At 47.5% G+C, this 27,322-nt stretch overlaps 2 protein-coding genes across 8 annotated transcripts in view; one reads left to right on the top strand and one right to left on the bottom strand.

Moving 5' to 3' along the window:
- The window catches only part of DGKH (diacylglycerol kinase eta), a 112,811-nt gene extending 102,169 nt beyond the window's left edge, over positions 1 to 10,642 (bottom strand). For all 4 annotated transcript variants that reach the window (XR_014513126.1, XM_083448569.1, XM_083448571.1 and 1 more), the window contains exon 1: positions 10,463 to 10,642. Coding sequence is in view for 3 of the 4 variants with exons in the window: in XM_083448569.1 (XP_083304695.1) it covers positions 10,463 to 10,624 (162 nt within the window). In the remaining variant the exon portion in view is untranslated. The remainder of the gene's footprint in view (positions 1 to 10,462) is intronic.
- A 9,413-nt stretch (positions 10,643 to 20,055) lies between these two features.
- VWA8 (von Willebrand factor A domain containing 8) overlaps positions 20,056 to 27,322 on the top strand; it is a 112,294-nt gene continuing 105,027 nt past the window's right edge. For 2 of the 4 annotated variants that reach the window (XM_083448528.1, XM_083448527.1), the window contains exons 1-3: positions 20,056 to 20,355; positions 24,331 to 24,408; positions 26,593 to 26,723. In XM_083448528.1, coding sequence (XP_083304654.1) covers positions 20,175 to 20,355; positions 24,331 to 24,408; positions 26,593 to 26,723 — 390 coding nt within the window. In that variant the 5' untranslated portion in view covers positions 20,056 to 20,174. The remainder of the gene's footprint in view (positions 20,356 to 24,330; positions 24,409 to 26,592; positions 26,724 to 27,322) is intronic. The other 2 variants (XM_083448526.1, XM_083448525.1) reach the window with 1 other exon arrangement.

Here is a 27,322-nt window from a genome sequence, read left to right as displayed (position 1 = left end):
GTCAAAGTGCAAGTAGATAAATAGGTACTGCTCTGGCGGGAAGGTAAACAGCGTTTCCGTGCGCTGCTCTGGTTCGCCAGAAGCGGCTTAGTCATGCTGGCCACATGACCCGGAAGCTGAAGGCCGGCTTCCTCAGCCAATAAAGCAAGATGAGTGCCGCAACCCCAGAGTCGGCCATGACTGGACCTAATGGTCAGGGGTCCCTTTACCTTTACCTTTTACTACGAGAAAATAAAGTAATCGTGAGTAACTCATTCCAGCTTTGCTCTTTGACAAAGTTATCTCGATTAAATGAAGTGTTGGTACTATTCTGGTTTCATCCTCATCAGGTAAAGGATGTAATATGGGCTTCACACAGAGCCACTGTTATCTGGAACCTTGTTGCACTGCAAACCTTTACAGATGTACAAAATTCTACACTCATTTCCAGCACATTCTGAACTGTCAGAACAAATATTTGTATAACCTGTTTCACCCCATCTTTTCTGCTTCTTCTACCTTTGTCATGACCCCTGAGTCCAGCACTGAGTTGGAATCTGACTCTGCAGAAGTACCAGATGAGGAGGTGGACAAGATTCAGGGCTGTGAGGCTGCTGCTGCAGATCGAGAAACAGGTGGGCTTCAAGGGGACAGCAAGTCCACAGAAGAACCTTGCGTAGAACCAGGGCCTTCAGCGCTGAACTCTCACAGGTGTCTTGCCTAAGCTGAAGGAACCCAATGCCTCCCACAGCACCATACCAGTGCGTCCGGAGGACACGGACCAAAGGGCGAGCGCCTGCCTTCAATGGGAAAAGGCTTCACAAGGCTCAATTTGCTTCTGACCTCTGTCGGAGGAAATTGCTCACTTCCAGCTATCTTTGGTTCTTCAACTCCTGGTTGGCCTTGCCCTGTGGGACTCAGGACATCTTGCTCTGATCCGCTGAGTCCAATGCACAGGAAATGTTTTTGCCACATTTCCTGTAGTAGCTTGCCCTCATTAAAAGCATAATTAGACAAAAGTTGAGAAGGGAAAGAAGAAGGGAGGTAGCCTGGCTGGCTGGCAGGCTTTCAGAGACATGTGTTTCTTTTAGCCAGCAATGGATGCTGTAGGCCTTGCAACTGTTTCGCAAAACCTTGACCGGAACTGCTCTAGCAAAGTGGCACATCTGAAACACTGACTGCAGCCCCTCAGCGTCACAGCGTCACTCTCTGTTGGCACGAAAGTCGTAGAATCAGTGAATCATAGAATCATAGAGTTGGAAGAGACCACAAGGGCCATCGAGTCCAACCCCCTGCCAAGCAGGAAACACCATCAGAGCACTCTTGACATATGGTTGTCAAGCCTCTGCTTAAAGACCTCCAAAGAAGGAGACTCCACCACACCCCTTGGCAGCAAATTCCACTGTCGAACAGCTCTTACTGTCAGGAAGTTCTTCCTAATGTTTAGGTGGAATCTTCTTTCTTGTAGTTTGGATCCATTGCTCCGTGTCCGCTTCTCTGGAGCAGCAGAAAACAACCTTTCTCCCTCCTCTATGTGACATCCTTTTATATATTTGAACACGGCTATCATATCCCCGCTTAAACTCCTCTTCTCCAGGCTAAACATGCCCAGCTCCCTTAGCCGTTCCTCACAAGGCATCGTTTCCAGGCCTTCTATTTTATTGCATCATGCGGTTGACTGGCAATGAAGGGTTGGAACCAATGCTAGCCCTACTCAAAGCAGACACTCTCAAAATTAATAGGCCCAAGTTACTCATGCTTAATTTCAATAGGACTGCCACAGCCCAAGACATTTGCATTTCAGACTGAAGTTACTGTAATGGAGTCATCTTATCAAGTACAAACAAGATTCCTCACTAGAGAAGCAGATGCACTTTGAAGAAGAAGAGTTTGGATTTGATATCCTGCTTTATCACTACCCGAAGGAGTCTCAAAGCGGCTAACATTCTCATTTCCCTTCCTCCCCCACAACAAACCCTCTGTGAGGTGAGTGGGGCTGAGAGACTTCAGAGAAGTGTGACTGGTCCAAGGTCACCCAGCAGCTGCATGTGGAGGAGCAGGGAATCGAACCCGGTTCACCAGATTACGAGTCTACCGCTCTTAACCACTACACCACGCTGGCTCTCTTTGTGCGTGCTCATGCCATTTACTTGACTCATAATTGTGAACCATATCTGGGGAACCACTGGCTTCACTGGCTGGAACTGATGGAATCTGGAGTCTGACAACCTGTGGAGCATCTGGTTGGCCACCGTATAAGATGGGCCTTTGGCCTGAGGCCTCTTCTGATGCTCACGATCCCTGATATACCTTTCTCAGCTTTCCTCTCTTTGAGCCTTCTCCTCCCATATCCCCTTTCTGTTGGCCCACCTTGATCTGCCTCTCCCCCTGCCTTAGCCCACCCTGCTCTCCCCGTCTCTGTTCCTCCATAGCTCCATTCTCTTGCTTCCTGGCCAGGGCTGAACTGTGTGACCAGCTCAGAAGCCCTCTGGCAGGAGGCTGGCAACATCCAGGAGAAAGGGCTGAAGCACACCTGTGCCAGCAGTGCCTCAATGGGCAGAGGGGTAATGTTGGGTGAGGTGGGGCTAGAGAGAGACAAGGTCTCAGGCCTTGGGAAGGGTATGAAGGGGGCTTGGGAGGAAATATGTGTAGGTCATACTTGGGACATATTTATTTTGGGCCAACCATTAAGGATCCAAGCAAAATAAGAGTCAAGCTGTTGAATACAGTACAGCGGTACCTCAGGTTAAGTACTTAATTCGTTCCGGAGGTCCGTTCTTAACCTGAAACTGTTCTTAACCTGAAGCACCACTTTAGCTAATGGGGCCTCCTGCTGCCGGCGCACTGCTGGAGCCTGATTTCTGTTCTTATCCTGAAGCAAAGTCTTAACCTGAAGCACTATTTCTGGGTTAGCGGAGTCTGTAAGCTGAAGCATATGTAAGCTGAAGCATATGTAACCTGAAGCGTATGTAACCCGAGGTACCACTGTATGTGGAATGTGCCAGAGAAACATTTCATGTACAGAGGTAGAGCTGGGTTATCATCAGTGTACAGGTGGGAAACCATGTGATTTGATGAGGTTGAGAGAGAAGTTTCCCCCTATGGAAAAACTAGACAAATGTACAGTGGTGCCCCGCAAGACGAATGCCTCGCAAGACGGAAAACCCGCTAGACGAAAGGGTTTTCCGTTTTGGAGGTGCTTCGCAAAACGAATTTGCTATGGGCTTGCTTCGCAAGACGAAAATGTCTTGCGATTCCTGGGGTTTTTCCCCCCTCCCCCCCTTTTTCCCAAGCCCCTAAGCCGCTTAACAGCTGTTTGCTAAGCCGCTTAACAGCTGATCTAAGCCGCTAATAGCCTTTTAGCAGCTAATCCGCTAATCCCTTAAACCTTTAATAGCCGCTAATAGCCTTTTAGCAGCTAATCCGCTAATAGCCGCTAATAGCGCTAATCCGCTAATGGGCTTGCTTCGCAAGACGAAAAAACCGCAAGTCGAAGAGACTCGCGGAACGGATTCTTTTCGTCTTGCGAGGCACCACTGTGTTTAGTTCAGAAGACTGAGGAGAACAGCAGAGACTTAGTGTGCCATGAAGGGATGCTAGTGTGATCATGTGCATCAATGGCAGCAGAGAGGTCAAGGAGGGTGAGAACCGCATGGTCCCCTTTGGATTTTGCTTTCAAGTCACATATTTTTTACTCCTTGCTCATCCTTTTGCAGTGCAAAAGCAGGCTCAATGAGTTTGAAGGACACTCTTGGATTTGGCCATAAAAAAACACAAGTGGAGACTTTAATGCATATGCTTGTATTGCACAGAGATATTTTAAACTAGGTTATTTTTACAGAGCTCTTAATAGAACACGAATGTTAAAAATAGAATTAAAAATCCTGTTTAAATCAAGTGCATTGATAGGAGCATTTTGATATGGATAGGATTTCTATAAAATCCAATTATTTTATTTTTAATAGAACACTGATTCCTGTGCACCTTGCTTCTACTGTTAATTTGAAATTGCGAGGTCCAGGATCTGTAAAGATGAATTCTGTGTGTGGACAGAAGTAGGTGTGTCACAAAGCCATTAGTGTCAAAAGAAATAGTACCGTTTCGGCCAAGGTATCCCTGTTGCCATACGTCAACAAAAGTTTCAGAAATCTCTCTTCTATAGAAAGGACAGATTAACAGAAAATGAATATCGCAATCCAGCTGATATTGGTCGTGTTAAGTTGTGGGTGAACATATCAGACGACACAGCGATTCTTCAAACAGCTCTTGTTTATTCCGAGGCCAGAACAGAACTGAACTGAAGGGTTCGGTCAGCCTGCTTATATACAGCTCCAGTACAACGTTACTGTAGCAACTTTCTAAAACTATCCAATCACTGAACGTCAGTTTCGATCCTTCATTTGCATAACTATCTACAGTATCCCCCTGCTGGCCCAGGGTGAGAACTTCAGTACATAACAGGCCCCAAACACAGAATCTGCCTTTATGAGTAACCTTGTTATAAGCGACCACCAGGGACTTCAGTTGGCATCACTTGAAATCACAGCTCACTAAAAGCATTTTTTCAGGGGAAGAGGCACAGGTTTCATTAAATAACTGGCCCCAAAATGTTTTGTTTGCAAAAGAGAATACCCCATGGGAAATCTGGCGTTCCTAATTAGTTGCAATTCCCTTCTGGAACCTACCCAGAAAACCTACCCTACTCTTGCCCATGCCCAATACGACATTCAGTTCTGGAAAATAATAATTGTCTAAAATATCCTGAAGAGCTGTTTCCCAAAATTGATTCTTAACCAATTCCCATATAGCACAACACAGGAAAATGGTCAGTTAATAAAATGGTCAGTTGCACTTCGTTAACTTAACTGTGCACATTCTACTGCTGTCTTAATTGATAGCCACATACCGTATTTTTCGCCCTATAGGACGCACCGTCCCATAAGGCTCACCTAGTTTTTTGGGGGGGGATAAGGGGGGGAATTATTTTTTTCCCCCAGCCCCCAGAACAGGCAACTCTCCGCAAGCCGGGCTCCCGCGCCTTGCGGAGAGCTGCGCGAAGTCTGGGCACGCTGAGCTCAGCACACCCAGCCTTCAACATGCAGGCAACTCTCCGCAAGCCGTGGGAGCCCGGCGTGGGCTCCCACGGCTTGCGGAGATCTGCACGAAGCCTGGAGAGCGAGAGGGGTCGGTGCACACCAACCCCTCTCGCTCTCCAGGCTTCAGCGAAAGCCTGCATTCGCCCCATAGGACGCACACACATTTCCCCTTCATTTTTGGAGGGGGGAAAGTGCGTCCTATAGGGCGAAAAATATGGTAGATGCTGTGTGTATCAGGGTTGCAGAAACTCCCAATGAAAGAGAATAATATTTTGGCGGGGGGGGGGGGAGATATTCTGCATAGTTTGGACAACTTCAATGGACTAGAAGTCAGGTTCCCAAATTTCAACACCACAGAGCATTCCAGGGATCACTTTGCTACTGAAAATCTTTAGGACAGGTTCAATCAGCTGTCCTCCCTTATTATAAGCAAACTTCGTCAATAGCCCTACAGCAATGACTTTACGATCTGAAAAATAACAGTAACAATTTTTAATAGCCACGTTAGAAACTCATATATATATCCAGTGGTACCTCGGGTTAAGTACTTAATTCATTCTGGAGGTCCGTTCTTAACCTGAAACTGTACTTAACCTGAAGCACCACCTTAGCTAATGGGGCCTCCCGCTGCCGCTGCGCCACCGAAGCACGAATTCTGTCCTCATCCTGAAGCAAAGTTCTTAACCTGAAGCACTATTTCTGGGTTAGCGGAGTCTGTAACCTGAAGCGTATGTAACCTGAAGCGTATGTAACCAGAGGTACCACTGTATATATAATCTAATCACCAAATGGCACCTTAAACCTAGGTGACAGCTGCCACAGTGGACAGGAGCGCCATTTTGTGTGGGGCCAACCCCACCCCCCATGTTCAGTAAGGGGGCCAGGCCCCATCAATATTCCACAGCCCATGTGGCAGGAGGAGGCTGGACGGGCCTGCCACAACTGCAACGGGCTCCATTGGACAGCTGTGGGAAGACGCAATAGAACCCATCGCTGCAGCAAGAGCCAGTCACAGCCTTGGCAGGCCTCCTCCCACCTTGTGACATCACACGTTCTGGGCACCAACAATGCTGGGTGTAACCCGACATGCCTGACAGTCAGTGGCGTAGCGTGGGTTGTCAGCACCTGGGGCAAGGCAAGTAATTTGCGCCCCCTAACCCGGGGCAAGGCAAGTAATTTGCGCCCCCCCCCCGCTGCACTGTCCCTCCCCCAGATAGTCCCTCGCTCTCTCACCGCACCGCACCGCACGCCTGGCACCCTCCCCTCCACAGTGGGCGGCGACCCGGCGGCTCGGATCGGATTCGCACAGCCAGCACTGCAGTGAGAGAGAGTGAGTGAGCCAGGTAGGGGCAGAGAGCTGCGAGTGCGAGTGCGCCCCCCCCCCGATGTTGCGCCCGGTGCGGCCGGCCCCCCCTGCACCCCCCACGCTATGCCACTGCTGACAGTGGAATGTCTAGACACCATTTCCCCTGATATTGTTTATTATCGTTATCATCATCATGACTACAGTCATACCTTGAGTTGCATTTGCTTTCCGTTGTGTTTTTTTCTGGTTATGAACGCGGCAAACCCAGAAGTGTTTACTTCCAGGTTCTCCGTATCGCGAATGTGCAGGAGCAATCTGTGCGCATCGCGCATGAGCACTCTATCGCGTCACGCGCAGAAGCAGCGCTCTACTTATGGACTTTTCGGGGTGCAAATGGCACCCTGGAATGGATCATAGCCATAAGCATAGGTACCACTGTACAGTATAGCACTTTATATTTTAAAGAAAAAAAATCTCAAAACAGTTTACAACACATTAAAATATCAAATAAAGCAATCCAGAAGAAAACAAATTCAAGCTTCAATAAAAGTGTTCTCTAAGTGACATTTTACTTAATAATAATAATAATAAATATACAGTGGTGCCTCGCAAGACGAAAAGAATCCGTTCCGTGAGTCTCTTCGTCTAGCGGTTTTTTCGTCTTGCGAAGCAAGCCCATTAGCGGATTAGCGCTATTAGCGGTTTAGCGGCTATTAGCGGCTATTAAAGGCTTAAGGGATTAGCGGATTAGCTGCTAAAAGGCTATTAGCAGCTTAGTGCCTTACAAAAAGGGGGTGGGGAGCGGAAAAAAAACCCCAGGAATCGCAAGACATTTTCGTCTTGCAAAGCAAGCCCATAGAGAAATTCGTCCTGCGAAGCACCTCCAAAACGGAAAACCCTTTCGTCTAGCGGGTTTTCCGTCTTGCGAGGCATTCGTCTTGCGGGGCACCACTGTAATAATAATAAATATAAAGGTAAAGGTACCCCTGCCCGTACGGGCCAGTCTTGCCAGACTCTAGGGTTGTGCGCTCATCTCACTCTAGAGGCCGGGAGCCAGCGCTGTCCGCAGACACTTCCGGGTCACGTGGCCAGCATGATAAGCTGCATCTGGCAAGCACACGGAACGCCGTTTACCTTCCCGCTAGTAAGCGGTCCCTATTTATCTACTTGCACCCGGGGGTGCTTTCGAACTGCTAGGTTGGCAGGCGCTGGGACCGAACGATTATAATAAATATAATAGTATAATAATTATATTATTATTACCCCAGTTGCCAACCTGGCATCCAGAGAACTCAACATGGTCACAACTGGACCTGTGCCATTTGCAAAACACTCCGGGCTAATTTCTAACACTGCCATAGGTTTCTGTGCTTTCGATTTCACAGCCACACTAAACCATTTCCATGAAAGGGATTCACTGAAAAGAACACCCAAATATCTAAATGAAATATAACTTGCTGATCTAAACTCCATTTATGCTCAAGAGAGAGAGTGTGTGCATTTTAGGAAGGTTTCTCTGGCTGGTTGTCCAAAGGCACTTTTCACCATGGGCGACCAAAGCAGAAAGTATGGCGATACATTGCAGGCTAACATTATGTCCACATAAACTTCCATGGACTACAGTCTACTTCATCAGATGCACAAAGTGTAATATTCAGTTGCATCTATGCACAGGATTGGGGGTGGGGGTGCAACTGTAAAAAGCGAGGTAAGAATGAAATTAAATGCAGAAAAGTAGAAACGGTGAAAAGTACGTTACTAACAATGGCCATTCACAGGAGAACAAATCACGGTTGCTCATTTATCACACAGACATCCTAGCCACTTAGCAGATGCACTGTGATATTTGTCTCTATTAAGCTTAGAAGTGATGAATTCATCAGTTCTCCCTTTAAAGTTCCTCTGTTCTAGGAAGTTCAGCCACAGAATGTCCTGGAAGGTTGAAATGCTTGTCCACCAGTTTTGAAATGGCCATATCTGGTGTCAGATTTATGTCCATTGATATTTACATACAGACTGGTCTATCTGTACAATTTTTATTGATTGGTTGATTGATTGAATTTATATACCGCCCTATACCCAGCAGTGTTGGGGAGGTTCAAAGTAAAACACAAAGCGACATTACTAGCTCATGTTACGGCCAAGCACTCTTCATGCATTTTCACTTGTGATGCACAAAAAGGTTTCTGAATTTGCCACACCTATCTTTTAACTGTAACGCTATGACACACAATGCTGGCTCTCCGTATTGCAGCAACATTCATAGATGCAATTACAGGTGGGTGGCCGTGTTGATCTGACATAGTCGAAACAAAATAAAAAAATTCCTTCCAGCAGCACCTTAGAGACCAACTAAGTTTGTTACTGGTATGAGCTCTCATGTGAAGGTATCTGAAGAAGTGTGCATGCACACGAAAGCTCATACCAATAACAAACTTAGTTGGTCTCCAAGGTGCTACTGGAGGGATGCGGGTGGCGCTGTGGGTTAAACCACAGAGCCTAGGGCTTGCTGATCAGAAGGTCAGCAGTTCGAATCCCTGCGACGGGGTGAGCTCCCGTTGCTCGGTCCCTGCTCCTGCCCACCTACAGTTCAAAAGCACGTGAAAGTGCAAGTAGATAAATAGGTACCACTCCGGCGGGAAGGTAAACGGCATTTCCGTGCGCTGCTCTGGTTCGCCAGAAGCGGCTTAGTCATGCTAGCCACATGACCTGGAAGCTGTACGCCGGCTCCCTCGGCCAATAAAGCGAGATGAGCGCCGCAGAGCAGCACACGGAAATGCCGTTTACCTTCCCGCCAGAGCGATACCTATTTATCTACTTGCACTTTGACGTGCTTTCGATCTGCTAGGTTGGCAGGCGCAGGAACCGAGCAACGGGAGCTCACCCCGTCGCAGGGATTCAAACCGCCAACCTCCTGATCGGCAAGCCCAAGAGGCTTCGTGGTTTAACCCACAGCACCACCCACTAACTACCCCCCTCCTTAAAGTTGAATTCACACGCTACAAGTCCTGCACTAGCCTGAAAGGAGCCACCCCCATGTCTGGCCACTTGCAAAGGAACATTTGTGTGTGTGTGTGTGTGTGTGTGTGTGTCCCTTATATCAAGCTACTTCATTCTCCAGAGTTTTAATGTGCTTTAAGAGATGCTTTGACCTGGGCAGAAAACAAACTCCTGTCCCTGAACTTCGAGGGCTGGTTATTTTTTTCTTTTTCGGGGGGGGGGCGGGGGGACACGACAAAACAAGATAGGTGCTAAGTGTTCCTGGAGGGATTTTTTAATCTGAATTATTTTATTCTGTAGTTCAGGCATGTTCCAACAGGTAGATCGTGATCTACCGGTAGATCACTGGTAGATCATTGGCTCCCCCCAAAGAAACTGAACAACTGTGGCTCCCCTTAAAAAAGCTCAAAATTTTACCCCCTCCCTGAAAAAACTCAAGAACTTTCACCCGAACCCCCCCAAAAGCGGGTAGATCTGTGCCATCCAGGCGCCTAGGAGAAGCGAGCTGGGGGCGCGGGGTTCCCCGGGCGACTCTTCCGAGGTTCTCCGCTCTTTTCCGGCTCCGCAGGGGAGAGGAGGCGGCGGGCGGGGATGGCGGAGGATCCGGCGGAGCGCAGCGCTCCTCCGAGCAGCGCCCCGCGAGGGGGGAGCCCGTTCCTGGGCAGCTCGCCCTGTCCAAAGCCGGCGGGGCAGCGCAACCAGGAAACCGAAGCCGGGAGCGGCTCCCTGCGCGCGGCGATGCCGCTTCTCCTCCCGAGCAGCAGCAGCGGCGGCGGCCAAGATCGTCGCTCCGCCACGGCGGGGGGGAGAGACAGATGTGGCCGCAGCTGGAAGGAGGGGGAAGGGATGCGATGGTCCAAGCCCCACCCCCACCCCGGCCAGGAAGGAAGGCAGGCAGGCGGGGGGGGGGGGAGAGAGAAGGGCTGATCTGAATGGAGACAGCGAAGGGGGACCCCCGATGGCAGCAGCAGCAGCGCTTCCTTTCCCGGCCTCGTCCGGGCTCCGCACCCCCGGGTGGATCTGGTCCCCGACGCCCACCCCACTTTCCCTCCCCCCCCCCCCTGCGCGCGCGGCCGCCCACCTTGCTCCGGATCTGGCCCGACGTGGAGACCTTTCGGATGAGCTTCTGGGGCGCCTCGTGCTCGCCTTCGCTGTCCGACGACTCGTCGGCCGGCCCCGACGCCGCCTCCGCCTCGCCTCCTCCGGGGTCCCCCGGCGGCGGCGGCGCCTCCACCCCGGCCATGTTCCCCCCGGGCGAGCGAGCGAGCAGCGAGCGAGGAGGAGCCCACCGAAGGCAAGGCAAGGCAGGCGCGCCAGCCCGGCTCAGCCCCGGAGAGGAGCCGCCGCCACCGCCTCCGCCTCCGCCTCCCGCCCGCCGCTCGCTCTTCCCGGGGCGGAGATAGGGGAGGTGGCGGCGATCAAAGCCAGCAGGCTCCGCCGCCGCCCCAGTCCCGCCCCGCCCGCCGCCATCTTCCGAGGCCGCCGCCGCCGCGCACGCTCCGCGGCTCCCACCGCCGGCTCCTCGGAGGGGCGGACGCGCCGGGCCGGAGCCCCCGAGGCCGGGATGGGGGTGGGCGCAGCCTGAGCTGCTCTCTCTCCGCCTCGACGGGGCGGGGAGCACGGAGGGGGGGGGAGACTCGGAGGGGGGAAAGGCCCGCGCGCTCCTCGTGCGCTCCGGGGAGGCGGAAGTTGCCGGGAAGAGGGAATCCCGAGGGAATCCCCCTCCGAAGTCGTCTCAGGTCCGCGGGGGGGGGGGGCACATTGACGACTGGCCGCCCTTTGGCCCTTCGACGAGCACCGTCGGGCCAGCCCAAGGTGCCGCCGGCCCCGCCGCGGCTGCCTCCGGACGCCCCAAGCGCCGGGGGTGCCGGACGGGCGTCCGGGTTGACCGGCAGCGCGGGGCCGTCGGTGGCCCTTTTGCGACGGCCCTCGTGGGAGGAAGCTCCCGCGCTTGGAGCCACGTTCTCCGGGGGGTAGAAGCCCCAACGGGTTCCATCCCGAAGTGCCGGGTGACCCTCCGCCGTCCCAGGGGCCGGTATTCACGAGGGACGGAGCGGGGACGGCGTTCTCACGTGACGCGCGTCCCCAGAGCGGAGCCTGGCTGCTCCTCTGAGCCGAAGCGCAGCGCGCGGTCCGCGGATCCTGAGCTGCGCGTTGCCTCTCTCGGAAGGCAAAAAAAGAGGAGCTGCAACTTCGGGGCACTTTAGATGGGATGGGAATCCGGTCGCTAATTGCATTAACATCTTAATTAGATTTTGTATTTCATAAAAATTGGGATTTGGAAAACCGTAAAAAGGATATGCAATGAAATTCAACTAAGGGGATGCGAGGAAGTCACTTAACAAAGTTAATAACTGTAATTTTCAATAAGGCTATGATTTTTGTTTGTTTTGTTTGTTTGTCTTGTGAAAACCAATAAAAAAAATTTGGGGGGAAAGTAAGTAAACTGTTACCTGAAATGTGAACATTTAGTGGTATTACAGGCACTAGGAATCTGCTATGAGAAAGTATATTTCTGCTCTAATTTAACATAGCATTAAAAAGCATTTGGTGTCTGTTTTTGCTGCTAACTGCTTGAAGAGCATCACACAACTGTTTTCTTTGGTGGGTCTGGGGATTTTGGAAACTTCCATAAGTTCTGATTACCACGTGGAGCCCCAGGGAATCACAGCACAGCCCTGCCATTCACAAGACTGGCTCATAGATCGCATCTTTCACAGCTCCTCTGTAGCATCTTTCACTTGCAGTTTATATTTAGATTTAAATTGAGAGTAAATCTAACCACCTTCAAATCAACTGGGTGGGGTAGGAAAAGAACTGTAAAGCATTAATAAAACGAGTGCAACTGAACAAATATTGCTTTTGCAAAATGTAGGAAGACTGAAATCAGGAATTTATGATAAACATCTGGTGAAATTTTAGTGCAGGGGTAGGCAACCTAAGGCCCGGGGGCCAGATGTGGCCCAATCGCCTTCTAAATTCGGCCTGCCGACAGTCTGGGAATCTGTGTTTTTACATGAGTAGAATGTGTGCTTTTGTTTAAAATGCATCTCTGGGTTATTTGTGGGCCATAGGAATTCATTCATTTCCCCCAAAAAAATATAATCCGGCCCACCACATGGTCTGAGGGATCATAGAAGCATAGAGTTGGAAGAGACCACAAGGGCCATCGAGTCCAACCCCCTGCCAAGCAGGAAACACCATCAGAGCACTCCTGACATATGGTTGTCAAGCCTCTGCTTAAAGACCTCCAAAGAAGGAGACTCCACCACACTCCTTGGCAGCAAATTCCACTGTCGAACAGCTCTTACTGTCAGGAAGTTCTTCCTAATGTTTAGGTGGAATCTTCTTTCTTGTAGTTTGGATCCATTGCTCCGTGTCCGTTTCTCTGGAGCAGCAGAAAACAACCTTTCTCCCTCCTCTATGTGACATCCTTTTATATATTTGAACATGGCTATCATATCACCCCTTAACCTCCTCTTCTCCAGGCTAAACATGCCCAGCTCCCTTAGCCGTTCCTCATAAGGCATCGTTTCCAGGCCTTTGACCATTTTGGTTGCCCTCCTCTGGACACGTTCCAGTTTTTCAGTGTCCTTCTTGAACTGTGGTGCCCAGAACTGGACACAGGACTCCAGGTGAGGTCTGACCAGAGCAGAATACAGTGGCACTATTACTTCCCTTGATCTAGATGCTATACTCCTATTGATGCAGCCCAGAATTGCATTGGCTTTTTTAGCTGCCCCGTCACACTGTTGGCTCATGATAAGTTTGTGGTCAACCAAGACTCCTAGATCCTTTTCACATGTACTACTCTCAAGCCAGGTGTCACCCATCTTGTATTTGTGCCTCTCATTTTTTTTGCCCAAGTGCAATACTTTACATTTCTCCCTGTTAAAATTCATCTTGTTTGTTTTGGCCCAGTTCTCTAATCTGTCAAGGTCGTTTTGAAGTGCGATCCTGTCCTCTGGGGTGTTAGCCACCCCTCCCAGTTTGGTGTCATCTGCAAATTTGATCAGGATGCCCTTGAGTCCATCATCCAAGTCGTTGATAAAGATGTTGAATAAGACCGGGCCCAAGACAGAACCCTGTGGCACCCCACTAGTCACTCTTCTCCAGGATGAAGAGGAACCATTGATGAGCACCCTTTGGGTCCGGTCAGTCAGCCAGTTACAAATCCACTGAGTGGTAGCATAGTCAAGACCGCATTTTACCAGCTTCTTTATAAGAATATCATGGGGCACCTGTGGTGGACCAGCCCACAGCTGAAAAAGGTTGTTGACCCCTGCTTTAGTTCACACTGAGAGCCAGTGTGGTGTAGTGGTTAAGAGCGGTAGTCTTGTAATCTGGGGAACCGAGTTTGCGTCTCCGCTCCTCCACATGCAGCTGCTGGGTGACCTTGGGCCAGTCACACTTCTCTGAAGTCTCTCAGCCCCACTCACCTCACAGAGTGTTTGTTGTGGAGGAGGAAGGGAAAGGAGATTGTTAGCCACTTTGAGACTCCTGAAGGGGAGTGAAAGCGGGATATCAAATCCAAACTCTTCTTCTAATCTTCCATTGTTGACTCTCCACATTCAGGAACGATGCTCAGTGGACATCCTTATTCACCGTCTAGGCTTACGTCATGAAACAGAGCTGAAAAGCAGCAGATGGAAGGAAGGGCAGTTCCCCTCCACTCTTCCTGTTCCTGCCCAGCTCCCAGCAGCAGGTCCTACAGAGAAGGGAGCTCTCCTCATAGTTGCATCACTGCAGTAGGAGAGACGCCGGCTGTGGGTCTCTTGGTGCAGTCTTGCCCTCTGCTTGTGTCTTCGCTAACTTTTGTAAATGCCCACATCTCTCTTCCCCAGCCATCCTCCTGGGAACCAAATCTGCAAGCCATCCCACGGGCAACCTCTCCCAGCTCCCTAAGCCCTGTTACCTCTTCAGCTTCCAACACCTCCTCTTCCAATCTTCTCTCTCTTCTCCCTTTGACCACTCATCATTGTCCCACCACCACGCCCCATGCTCTGAGCCTTCTTACCTTGGTAGTTCCCTTGCTGGTTCCCACGAAAAAAGCACATGTCATGGATTGATTTAGACGCAGAGGAATGGTGATAACTAAACTTATTCTTGTAAGTTATGCCTGTAGCTGAAATTATTCTGCGTGGTTATGCTTGTGGCTGAAATGCTTATTGTTGTTTTATTATTTATTCATTTATTAAATTTCTAGATCACCCCTCACCCAAGGACCACAGGGCAGTTTACAATATGAAAACACAAAAAATACATAATAGTAACAACAACAAAAGCAATATTCCCCAGTTTAAAAGGCCATCAATCGTTTAATTACCTAAAGTTTAATGAAAATAGTTAAAATTCTTTTTTTGAAATTCCATAAGTTAAATAATAAAAACTATGATATACATATTCTATACTGGGCACAGAAGTAATTTAGTAGTACAGTTGTACCTCGAGTTACAAACGCTTCAGGTTACAAACTTCACTAACCAGGAAGAGTTACCCCAAGTTGAGAACTTTGCCCCAGGATGAGAACGGAAATTGTGTGCCAACGGCACAGCGACAGCAAGAGGCCCCATTAGCGAAAGCACGCCTCTAGTTAAGAACAGTTTCAGCTTAAGAACGGACCTCTGGAACGAATTAAGTTCGTAACTAGAAGTACCACTGTAGTTGCCATCCATCTGTCTTGAGAGACAATGGAGTGTGCCTCGGGGGGTGAAGTCAAACAGCTGTGTTAGCTGCCCCAAAGTGACTTCCAGCATCTATGGAGGTCCTGGGCTACTCAGATGACAAGACCCCATCTTGGCCTCACTAATGTGGTCCAAAGAAAAGCAGAGCAATATGTTTGGCACCAGCTTGGCTGCAGGAGTTGCTGGAGGGAGGGAGACTAGGCACCATCCAACTGTCTTAGGGACTTGATCCCGGATTTGTGTGGCATTTACTCTTCTTCTCCTGAAGATATCCTGTCATACATATATTGTATTTGTACAGAAATAAGCACACCACCACATGGGACAAGTATACCTTTGTATGCATGTGAACTTTATGTTGTGTGGAAGTCACTTTGGGGATGAATTGCAGCTTGGAAAGCCTGAAGCAAAGTTCTTAACCTGAAGCACTATTTCTGGGTTAGCAGAGTATGTAACCCGAGGTACCAATGGAGGCACAGCTGAGGAGTGGAGATAGTTGGGATGGGGAGGGAACAGGAAAGGGAGAAAGAAAGAGAAGGGGAGAAATGCAACGGATGGATGTGTGGATGGACAGATTGTGTGTGTGTACTTGCAGGCATGCATGAGAAGAAAGGGTGGGGTGATTCCGGCTCTGCCCTCATCCATTGCTAGCATGCAGTCCTGGAAGGTTCCTCATGGAAGAATGTGGCCCTGGGGCTGCAAGACGGTTCTCCACCCTGACATGAAGTCATCACCAATAATCTTTTTTCACCCTGTGCAGAGATGATCGCAAATACATGTGCACATTTGCCCTGATGAAATCTATGTAGGAAAATCATAGCATGTAAGGGGGAAAGACCTGCATGAAGCCAGGATTTCACCCTGTGGATTAGTCTCTGTTAATAGTTCTCAAAGCACTAAAGGTAAAGGTAAAGGTACCCCTGCCTATACGGGCCAGTCGTGTCCGACTCTAGGGTTGCACGCCCATCTCGCTTAAGAGGCCGGGGGCCAGCGCTGTCCGAAGACATTTCCGGGTCACGTGGCCAGCATGACAAGCTGCATCTGGCGAGCCAGCGCAGCACACAGAAACGCCGTTTACCTTCCCGCTGGAGCTGTCCCTATTTATCTACTTGCACCCGGGGGGGCTTTCAAACTGCTAGGTTGGCAGGCGCTGGGACTGAGCAACGGGAGCGCACCCCGCCGCGGGGATTCGAACCGCCGACCTGACGATCGGCAAGTCCTAGGCGCTGAGGTTTTACCCACAGCGCCACCCGCGTCCCCCTCTCAAAGCACTACACTGTTTTTAAAGTTTTATTTTAACGATTTGTTCGTTTTTCAATGTGTGCTGTTTGATGAACTACGTTAAATTGATTTGTATCTCCACTTGCATTTTGTAGTTCTATATGCATTGAATTTTGGGGCCCCATTACAGCAATATTTGATTCACATTTGTAACACTTCTTTTTATACGAAAATCTGTGATGTGAAAATCCATGCGAAAGCACAAAGCTTTCCTACGCACGCTGTCAAAACAAAATACATTCATCTGTTTGAAATCTGAAGCAGCAAATGTTGCTGGTGGATAAATGTCTACTGCACTGCTGCACCATTAAGCAAAAATTAGATCATTAGAAGGTAAGTGTTTTGCACAGCGGCAAGAGGAACCCTAGTTGAGAAAGCAATTGATGGGCAAATAGCTTATATGGCACTCTGCCTCCAAATGAACTATGCGGCAACAGACTTTATTACATTAGGGATCTGATCTACAACTTCAGAGTTTCTGTAATATTGTTATGACCATTATTTCCTGGCATGCAAAGTAGATAAATTGTCTCATCTTCTGGGCATCTTGAAACTTATTTTCTGCAGACAATCAAAGCTGATTAATGGGAAATTAGATGTGGCAGGAAGGGCTTTAAAAGCCCTTAGTCCCAAGCCAGCTGCAATTTAAGTGCCATGTACCAACACATAAAATAACAAAGGAAAACATCTATTTGGAATACTTATTAAGGAAAGGCTTGAGGTTGTGAGGGCCTGGCATGATACAGATGTCAAAACAGCTTAGTGCGCAATCCTATGCCTGCCTGCTCAGGACAGGAGGCTTCTCGGCAGTTCAATCACATACCAGCAAATTCAGCTTGTGCTGTTCTAGGGCTATTTCGAGGTCTTGTGCAATAAGCGAATGTCCCCTAAGGACTGGACTTTTTGCAATAAGGAAAATGATGGGGAAATTGGAAAGTGTGGGATAACAGTGTGTGCACAGCCTACAGACGTCCTCAGCAGGACCATTTAACCAGCCCCCATGTCCTTACCTAGAATAGCCTGTGGACCCTATGTCTGCCCCCCCAGCACCTCCCAAAAGTTAACAGCAGGAATGCTCTCAATACTCTTGTCACCTTGCCCTGGCAACCAACTTTCCCCCTTAGCCAGGGGTTGCCAGCCTTTTTGGACCAGGAAGCACATTTTGAATTTCGAGGGAGTACTAGGGGTACGCGTCACAACCCGACTGCCAAGGGAGCACAGCATAGCACAAAATTAGAGACGGGGCAATACTGGTGAATTGTGTTTCCATATGAGAAAAGGCTTAACCTGTTGAATTTCTGCCTAGAAACTAGGACCAACGCTGGAGAAGTGCATTAAAGGGGAGGCTGAAATAGCAGTTCTTTAGAACCCCAAGGATTCTTATTGCCTGGTGTCCAAACAAATCTCTTATCCAGGGGTCAACAACCTTTTTCAGCCGTGGGCCGATCTACCATCCCTCAGACCATGTAGTGGGCTGGACTATATTTTGAAGAAAGAAAGAAAAAGATCAAATTCCTATGCCCACAAATAACCCAGAGATGCATTTTAAATAAAAGGACACATTCTACTCATGTAAAAACACAATGATTCCTGGCTGGATTGAGAAGGCGATTGGGCCGCATCCAGCCCCCGGGCCTTAGGTTGCCTACCCCTGCTCTTAACCATTTCAGGCTCAAACTCCAGTAGACTGAAGGAGCCAGTCTGACTCATTTCACAGGAATCCATTAGAAGGCTACCTGCATGTTTCGTTTCATAGCTTTTGCTTCTTAGCAAGGAAAAGGGCTAGAGGCTAAACTTTTCATTTTCTCCCCCCATTTTAAGGAAAGCCCCTGCCCAACATGCGCCAGCAAAGAAGCCCTTTGAGTAGCCACGACTCTTGGCAAAGTACATGTGCAAATGCCACTGAGAGGATGCTCCTCCATACCTCTCCCCTTCATTACACGCTTGGGGTAAAATCACTGCATGTGCGAATGGAGGGCTGACCTGGAGGCAAATCAGTTTAGCCCGCAATTAATCCCTGCACGCACATAACATCGCGCTTTTTAAATCAGCAAATCTCATATGCTTATTTATGGGTGGGGCTTCGATTATTACCTGGAAAGAGATTTTAACAAAATGAACGGATAAGTGACGTTAGAGATAGCACTAGACCAGGGCCAGATTTAGGTTTAATGAGGCCCTATGCTAGTGAAGGTAATGGGGCCCTTTTTATGTCCAGCTTTCCTTTGTCAACAACAAATTGTCACTGTTTTTTTTTTTTTTTTTTTTTTGTGTTGAATATATGCTATATGGTAATTTATGGACCTAATAGGTATCTAGAGCCATTTGCACATGCAGAACGTAGGCACGCTATATGTAGAAATAAGCAAACCAGTGATATTTTATGGAGCAGGCTAGCAAGCGGGGCCCATTACTTACATCACAGGAGCCTACACAATACAAAACACTGTTGATGTATGTAGGGTTTTTTTTAAAATTTGTTTTTTATCTTATATTTTGGAAATGTACATCCAGGTTTTTTTGGGGGGGGGCAAGAGAGTGGGGCCCTGAGCTATAGCTTGTTTAGCTTATACGTAAGTCCGGCATTTGAGATCCTTTCTCAAGTCCAGTTCTCTCAAATCAGGAATAAAAAGACGATCCTAGACGAGGCACGCACCCACGAGGTGACAGCAGCCACGAAATTAAAAGACGCCTGCTTCTTGGGAGAAAAGCAATGACAAACCTAGACAGCATCTTAAAAAGCAGAGACATCACCTTGCCAACAAAGGTCCGTATAGTTAAAGCTATGGTTTTCCCAGTAGTGATGTATGGAAGTGAAAGCTGGACCATAAAGAAGGCTGATCGCCAAAGAATGGATGCTTTTGAATTATGGTGCTGGAGGAGACTCTTGAGAGTCCCATGGACTGCAAGAAGATCAAACCAAACCATTCTTAAGGAAATCAGCCCTGAGTGCTCAGAGGAAGGACAGATCCTGAAGCTGAGGCTCCAATACTTTGGCCACCTCATGAGAAGAGAAGACTCCCTGGAAAAGACCCTGATGTGGGGAAAGATGGAGGGCACAAGGAGAAGGGGACGACAGAGGACGAGATGGTTGGACAGTGTTCTTGAGGCTGCCAGCATGAGTCTGACCAAGCTGCGGGAGGCAGTGGAAGACAGGAGTCATAGCTGTCAACTTTCCCCTTTTCTTGCGAGGAATCCTATTCGGAATAAGGGAATTTCCCTCAAAAGGGTGGAATATTGACAGCTATGACAGGAGTGCCTGGCGTGCTCTGGTCCATGCGGTCACGAAGAGTCGGACACGACTAAACGACAACAGACGAGGCGCGCAGCTCTTGCACGAATTGCAGAAGCAGCTCCCGAGCTCAGGCCGGCAGCTGTGCAAAGCTGAGCCAAACGTGGCCGCGAGGGGCGAGTGTTTTTCTCACATCCGTAAATAAGAGTGATCTTGGCCACGCTCCCTACATTGGAGAAGCCGCCGAGGTCGGAGGGAGGCGGTCAGCCGTTGAGAGATAAACCCCTTCCAATCTTCTCTGTATCGTTCCAATTTTAGTATATGTGCTGCCGAAGCGAGCACTGTAGTTTCTTTATATTGTATTGTATTGGTGTTTTTCTCTTTCTTTTTTCTGTTTTTGTTTGGTTTTGTAATGTTTTAATTGTTCAAAAAGCAATAAATATTATTTAAAAAAAGAGAGAGATAAACCCCTTCCGCCACCTGGCCCGGCCCCGAAAGCGTCGGCCGCTGTTTCCGCGGGGACGCTGTGCATCTGCCGCACCGGTCCCCCAGCGACGCTGCTCTCCGGCTCTTCCTCCTTTCAGGCCGGCCGGGCCATGCCGTCACGGATGCTTTTCCTCGGCGGCGCCGGCGCCTGCGGGGTGTGCGGGGCTTCGGCGGCGACCAGGCGGGTCCGGCTGCTCCTGCGGCAGGTGGCGGCCTCGGGAAGCGGCGGCGGCGCCGGGAGCGTCCGCACCGGCCGGGCCCGGCTTCTGCACTCGACCGGCAAGGCCGAAGGTAACGGCGGGGTCGAGAGGGCGCCTTCGCGGGCCTCCGCCGCCGCCTCCGGCTGGGGCGCCAAGGTCACCCCCGGCCCAGCGGGGACTGGGAGCCGGGTCTTTGCCGGGTCGCGTCATGGCGGCAGGCCCGGGGGTCCGGAGGATCCCACAGGATCGGACTCTTCTACACAAGGATGAGACGGAAAGGGCTGCTGGAGCCACGGCACCCACTGGCCCTCCGCTTCTGGTCTTCCTTCCCGTGGCTGAGTGAGCTTATGGGACTCACCGCCACCAGAAGAGTTCGGTGACTTCTTCTCCCAAAGGGTTTTTGGGTTTTTTAAAGGCCCTTTTGTGGGGTTGCTCTTCCAGGAGTGCTTCAGCCCTTCCAGTGGAAACGCTGCTTTCTCAAAAGCCACACACCTCTCTGCACCAGCATATTATTATTATTATTATTATTATTATTATTATTATTATTTGAATTTCCCTGGCCTTCCGCTTCTGGTCTTCCTTCCCCGTGGCTGAGTGAGCTTATGGGACTCACCGCCACGAGAAGAGTTTGGCCCGGGTGACTTCTGCTCCCAAAGGGTTTTGGGGTTTTTTAAAGGCCCTTTTGTGGGGTCGCTCTTCCAAGAGTGCTTGAGCCCTTCCAGTGGAACCACTGCTTTCTCAAAGCCACACACCTCTCTGCACCAGTTTTTATTATTATTATTATTATTATTATTATTAATTGAATTTATATACCGTTCGTGGGTCTCAGGGTGGTTCACAGAATAAAATTCTTAGGGGAGGAACAATCTACCTTCCTAACCTGCTTGCTGGCTTCCTAGCAGCATCTCTGGAAACAGGACATCCTTTTTTCTAAACCCTGTTTCCCCTTTAAGTCTTCTCTCATTCCAATGGGAGCTATGCTTTACCTTTTTCCTAATAATAATAATAATAATAATAATAGGAGTTGTTATTGACATGACTGGGCTCCTTCCGTTGAAATAAAGTAAACAAAAGCTACAAATTCTACAAGGAACTGGAAAAATAGGCCACATGGATAGGGATAAATAGGAGATAGACCCCTGCTCCCCCACCCCTGAGACTGGCAGTAACAGCCTTTCTCAACTGGTCTTCCTAGCTAGGGATGATGGGAGTTGTAGTCCAATAACATTGGGGGACCAGAGGTTGAGAAAGGCCGGGCACGAGCCTATATCTTCATCAATATCATTAGTCATTTCATTTCTAGGCTGCTTTATATTTTTAAGAAAAAAACCTCAGATGTGGTTTACAGCACATTTACACTACTTAGTTTATGCTACTTTTATTAAACCCTTTATTGTGGATCTACTTTGGTGGGATTTGCTTCTGGCTGTGATTTTGCAGGTGGTACTAGAGGACCCTTGTTGTCCCTTCCAATTCTACATTTCTATGAGGTACACTGAATTGCAGACTTGCTCTTAATTTCCCAGAATAAATTTACTTAGATGCTCCGTATTTCAGTATAATATAAAAGCAAACTATATGATTCCGTACCACTTTTATTATTTTGGTTTGCAAAATAATCTGTTATTGAGGTTTAGGTTTAACACTAGTATATTTCAAATGTGGTCAGAAGTGACCCTGATTTTTAATGGAACTTACTGCCGCATACATGTGTTTCTGATGATATCTCAGCTTTGACTTTCCATCACATTTATTTTGATTAAAGTGTTCCTGTTTGTCTTTTGTCAATGTTCTAAGCTTCTATATGGGAACCTTTTCTACATGTTTAGCTCAGCTCTGTATGAAGTCTTTGACGTGTATCTCCTTTTGAACATCTTGCATGCTTTTCATTGTGCTTCTGCAGGGGTTGTGATCATAACATCTTGTTTGGAGAGTGGTTTGCCCATTTTTCGCTCTCAGTATAAATTTCTTGTCGTCTCCCAGGCGCACTAAGGATTTCTGAGCTTTTCCTTATCTCTTGCTTTTTAAAAACCTGATAATAAGTACTTCCACAGCAAGATTTGTTTCCACAGCTGCCCAACATCATCAGTTTTGATCAAAGTCCTTTTAGTTAATTTTTTGCAGGTCATCCCCGCCCCCCAGCCCTGAAACTGACTTGCAGAAACTCAGATTAATTTCAGTTGCATCAAAAACATTATTAAAGAAAAATAATAACAGTTGACTTTAAAGAACATATTCAAAATGAGTAGTTAACCCTGGTGTTAAGAAGTAACTATTTTTGAAATGAGAAATGAGTATACAACAATTGAGTATACAACAGCTGGCAGACAGGAAAGATAATGAAATCCTAAAATTGTTGAAATGGGATATGTTTGCCCCATGATGTTGTGTTGTTTGTACTGTTTTATTGTTGTTAGCCGCCCTGAGCCCGGCTTCGGCTGGGGAGGGCGGGATATAAATAAAATTTATTATTATTATTATTATTATGATCAAACAGAGATTTGTATAACATCCTCCCATTTATCACTTGAGAATCTGATGATTGAGCTCTAAATATTCCTTCTCTCTTTAGCTTCACTATGGCCACATATGCATCCCAGAAGTGCTGAAAACAATAATAAAACTTGTCTGTCAGTCTTCCATTACCCCATGTTGTTCTCAGCTATAGTGAGGTGTGATTGCCATGTGGTATTTCAGAGCCCCCCTCCTTAATTTAGTGAAAAAATTAATGTTTTTACTCTTACAGCTTTGGGGGTCTATTCTGCCCCTCTTGGAATGACTGAGAAAACCACACAGGGTGCTTGCTGCAAGTCAGTGCTCTTGCAAAATGTATTTAAATGTTTAATACCTGCCATATCTACAGATGCTTAGCACAGAACTTGCTCTGCTCATTTAATATGAAAAAAAATCATATTTGGTCTATTTTCACAATAGGTAATGGGGTGTACTATACACACACAGTAGTTTGAAGTGGATATGAGATGTGACATGCTTTTCTTGTTCTCCATGTGGCATTCTCCTCATCAAAATGCCAACCCACAATCCTTCTCTCCCAATAAAATACTGATATTCTCATTCTTTGGATAACCCAATAAGGAAAAACAAGCCACTTGTCATCTGTAGCTGCTGCTGGTGTGGATGCTTTTTAGTGCTTATTTTTTTAGGGGGGCAGTTTGTCAATGTGTGTTTCATTGAGGACGCTCTGTTGCCACACACCCTGTTTCATTTTTCTCCTTACCTGATTGCAACCTAGCCATTGGGTTTTGGGTAGCCTACATGATGCTGAAGGCATCTCACACAGGGCCTCAAACCCTTGGAACTGCCCCCCTCCCCCCCCCTGCATCCTGGAGCGGGCGCATTGAGTGAACCTTGCCCGGAAAGCAAGGCAGAGAGCTCAAAAGCTGTTTCCATGCTGGGAAATTCTTGTGTGCATTTAATTACACAGTTTCAGGATTCAGGTGTAATAATGATTAAAATAGATTGGTTCAAACTAGATTTCAGTGGGTCTGTGCTAAGCATGACTAAGCCTAGATTCAACCTCACATCTTTAAATAAAATGTTAAGTATCACAACTTGAATGAATGACCTGGTTTTTTTGTAGAATCTCTGCAAAGTGGCTGATGGAGCTATTCATTTACACGTGTCCTTTTTCTAAAGTTCTTGGGGTTGCAAAGGCCAGGAGTTGAAGCGGAAGCTAGATTAAGGTTACCAGACGTCCCCTTTTCCTGGGGACAGTCCCCGGATTTACAAATCAGTCCCCATACAAAATCCATTGGAGTTGAAAAGTGTCCCCGGATTCATTGGGAAAAAATCCGGTAACCTTAAGCTAGATATACTAGGTTTGTTACTCTGTACAAAGGTTTACTATTGCAACTATTGACACAGAGAGCAAAGGCTATAACAAAGATTTTATGGTTAAAGTGTCATCTTGGATCATGCCCTGCAGGAAGGTTCAGAAAATATTATGTGCCCTGAATGAGCAAATGTCTTCCTCTTTGTAGGCTGTGTTAGATTTGTGATGATTGTATAGTTAGCAATCAGTGACAGTTCTCCCTTTTCATTTCAGGTGATACTGTTACTATTGGAGATGTGTCATACAAACTCAAAATTCCAAGAAATCCAGAACTTGTCCCAGTGAACTACAGTAAGAAACAATATTCTTCTAATACCCAGCTGGTTAAACATATATGAATAATAGTAATGATTTTAAAATTTATTTTCACCCCACCCTTCTCCGTGACGGACTCAAGGCAGCTTACAGATAAGAACAACATTCGCTAAAAACCATTAAAAACAACCTGCAATAGATTTTTTTTTAAAGCTTTTTGATGTTATACTGTGAATTTATGTCAGAAGCCAGCTTGGCAGGGTTTGACTAGAAGGCAGCCTGCAAATAGTTAAATAAATATTAGAAGAGTTTGATTACTACAGGATGGAGAGAAGGTGGAGGAAAGATAAAAGGAAATGCAAGATGGAGAAAGTCTGGGAAGATAACATTTTTTGGGTTGTCTTCATTAGTAATGGTTAATTACTTTATGTTAACCTGAGCACTAGTCAAATAAAACTATAAGATCAACTAAACATATCTGCCAATTCCTACCTACAGGCCTTTCTATGCTCTTGTTAATAATAATAATAATAATAATAATAATAATAATAATAATAATAAATTTTATTTATATCCCGCCCTCCCCAGCCAAAGCCGGGCTCAGGGCGGCTAACAACAATTAAATAATCAAACAATCAAACATTCTAAAAACATTCCATTATAAAAATTAATTAAAATCAAATTAACGGCAACCGTTAAGCAAAATTCTGTGCAGGTTGCCAGAGGAGGGAGTCAGGCTGGGCCCTGACCAAAGGCCTGGTGGAACAACTCTGTCTTGCAGGCCCTGCGGAAAGATGTCAGGTCCCGCAGGGCCCTAGTCTCTTGTGACAGAGCGTTCCACCAGATTGGAGCCGCAGCCGAGAAAGCCCTGGCTCTAGTTGAGGCCAGCCTAACCTCTCTGAGGTTATTTCATATAAAGGAAATAGTGAAATTTTGTAGGAGCTGATTATAGTATTGAAAAGTGCATTTGAGTGCCCTTGTGTCCGTAGGGTCTGTGGCCCTGAGGCTTTGGGGGGTATTCTTGTATGCATTTATGTTCTGTTCCCATCTGACAGGTTGTTTTGCATTCTTGAGTTTTCTTGCCATTTTAGATGTCTCTTAAATCTGATCCAATTTCTTTTCTTCAAACCGTAACTAAAAATAGAGCTAGCTAAATTTATTAATGTGAAATGTACCAAGAGCGTGGATTTGCATAGCAAGTAAACTGCTCTTGGGCTTCTAATGCTGGCTGTGATCACACATCATGTTAAGCCATACTTAATGGTTCTCTGTGGTTTAATGTGAACAAGCCGCCTGCCGCCTGCTGAGAAGTCCCGGCTTCTAGCTATACCATGCCGAGAACAGGGATGCCACACCAGCGTTGAAAGCTGTTTTCAAATCCCTGTTCTGCGTTAACCGTGCCTAAGCCTGGCAAAGGAAGCTCACACATAAGAGAGAAGGAGCCATGTGGAGAATAGAATGAAGGCAGCATTGGCCTTTGCCAGGGACTATAGCACTTTCCATAGCCCAGGGGTAGCCAACATAGTGCCCTTCAGACGTGGTTTAACTCCAGCTGCCATCAGCCTTAGCCAGCTTGGCCAGCAGTCAGGAATGATGGGAGCTGTAGGCCAGCAACCTAGGGAGTGAGGCCACCACATTGGCTATTGCTGCAATAGCTCGATGGCCATTCCTGGAGAAAACACTCTCTTGTATTTGTCTCATTTGTAGCCCCAAGAAGGTAAAAGAGCTGCCTTTGTCTTACTCTTATTTTACCTTCCTAAGTATCTTGTGAGTGCTGGCAGAAATGATGTGCTAAAGTCTACCCGGGGACTTTCAGCGATGAGCAGAGATTACTTATTTGTTTGTTTAGTTGCCTAACATAGGCCAGTCTTGAGACGCCTTAATGTTTAATCAAATGTCCAGCCGGAGGAAAATCTTAACCTGGCTCACCCGCTGCCTCGCCTTTAAACCCAAGACTCTTGATGGCACTTCCTTTTATTAATTTAACTGGACTCGTATCAGTCCATTTTATGCATCCCAAACACTGTCAGTTGCATTGCTTTGAACTTTAATAGATTTGAAATGTTTGTACTCTGAAAAAAAGGAGCTCTAACAGTGAGGCTAGAAAGATAAATTCAGAAATTGAAGAGCAGTATCAAAACTATTAAAGGTGCTTTGTAATTAAAAAATGTTGGTTTGTAAATTCTTAATTTAGACCAAAGTCCACGCTTTCTTATTTAGTTTCAGACTCTGTGGCTCAGTCTGTAATCCAGCATTTAAGATGGATCATGCAAAAAGACCTTTTGGGCCAAGACGTCTTTCTCATAGGACCACCTGGACCTCTTCGGCGATCGATTGCCATGCAGTACTTGGTAAGCTTGGGGAGAGAGACTTAATTTTCATTTGGATACAAGATGGGTGACACCTGGCTTGAGAGCAGTACATGTGAAAAGGATCTATGAGTCTTGGTTGACCACAAACTTGACATGAGCCAGCAGTGTGACGCGGCAGCTAAAAAAGCCAATGCAATTCTGGGCTGCATCAATAGGAGTATAGCATCTAGATCAAGGGAAGTAATAGTGCCACTGTATTCTGCTCTGGTCAGACCTCACCTGGAGTACTGTGTCCAGTTCTGGGCACCACAGTTCAAGAAGGACACTGACAAACTGGAACGTGTCCAGAGGAGGGCAACCAAAATGGTCAAAGGCCTGGAAACGATGCCTTATGAGGAACGGCTAAGGGAGCTGGGCATGTTTAGCCTGGAGAAGAGGAGGTTAAGGGGTGATATGATAGCCATGTTCAAATATATAAAAGGATGTCACATAGAGGAAGGAGAAAGGTTGTTTTCTGCTGCTCCAGAGAAGCGGACACGGAGCAATGGATCCAAACTACAAGAAAGAAGATTCCACCTAAACATTAGGAAGAACTTCCTGACAGTAAGAGCTGTTTGACAGTGGAATTTGCTGCCAAG

The sequence above is a fragment of the Podarcis tiliguerta genome, assembly GCF_965153285.1.
Source record: "Podarcis tiliguerta genome assembly, chromosome: 7".
NCBI classification, from domain to species: domain Eukaryota; kingdom Metazoa; phylum Chordata; class Lepidosauria; order Squamata; family Lacertidae; genus Podarcis; species Podarcis tiliguerta.
The sequence above is the reverse complement of the archived record's forward strand: the minus strand, read 5'-3'. Positions and strand labels throughout refer to the sequence as shown.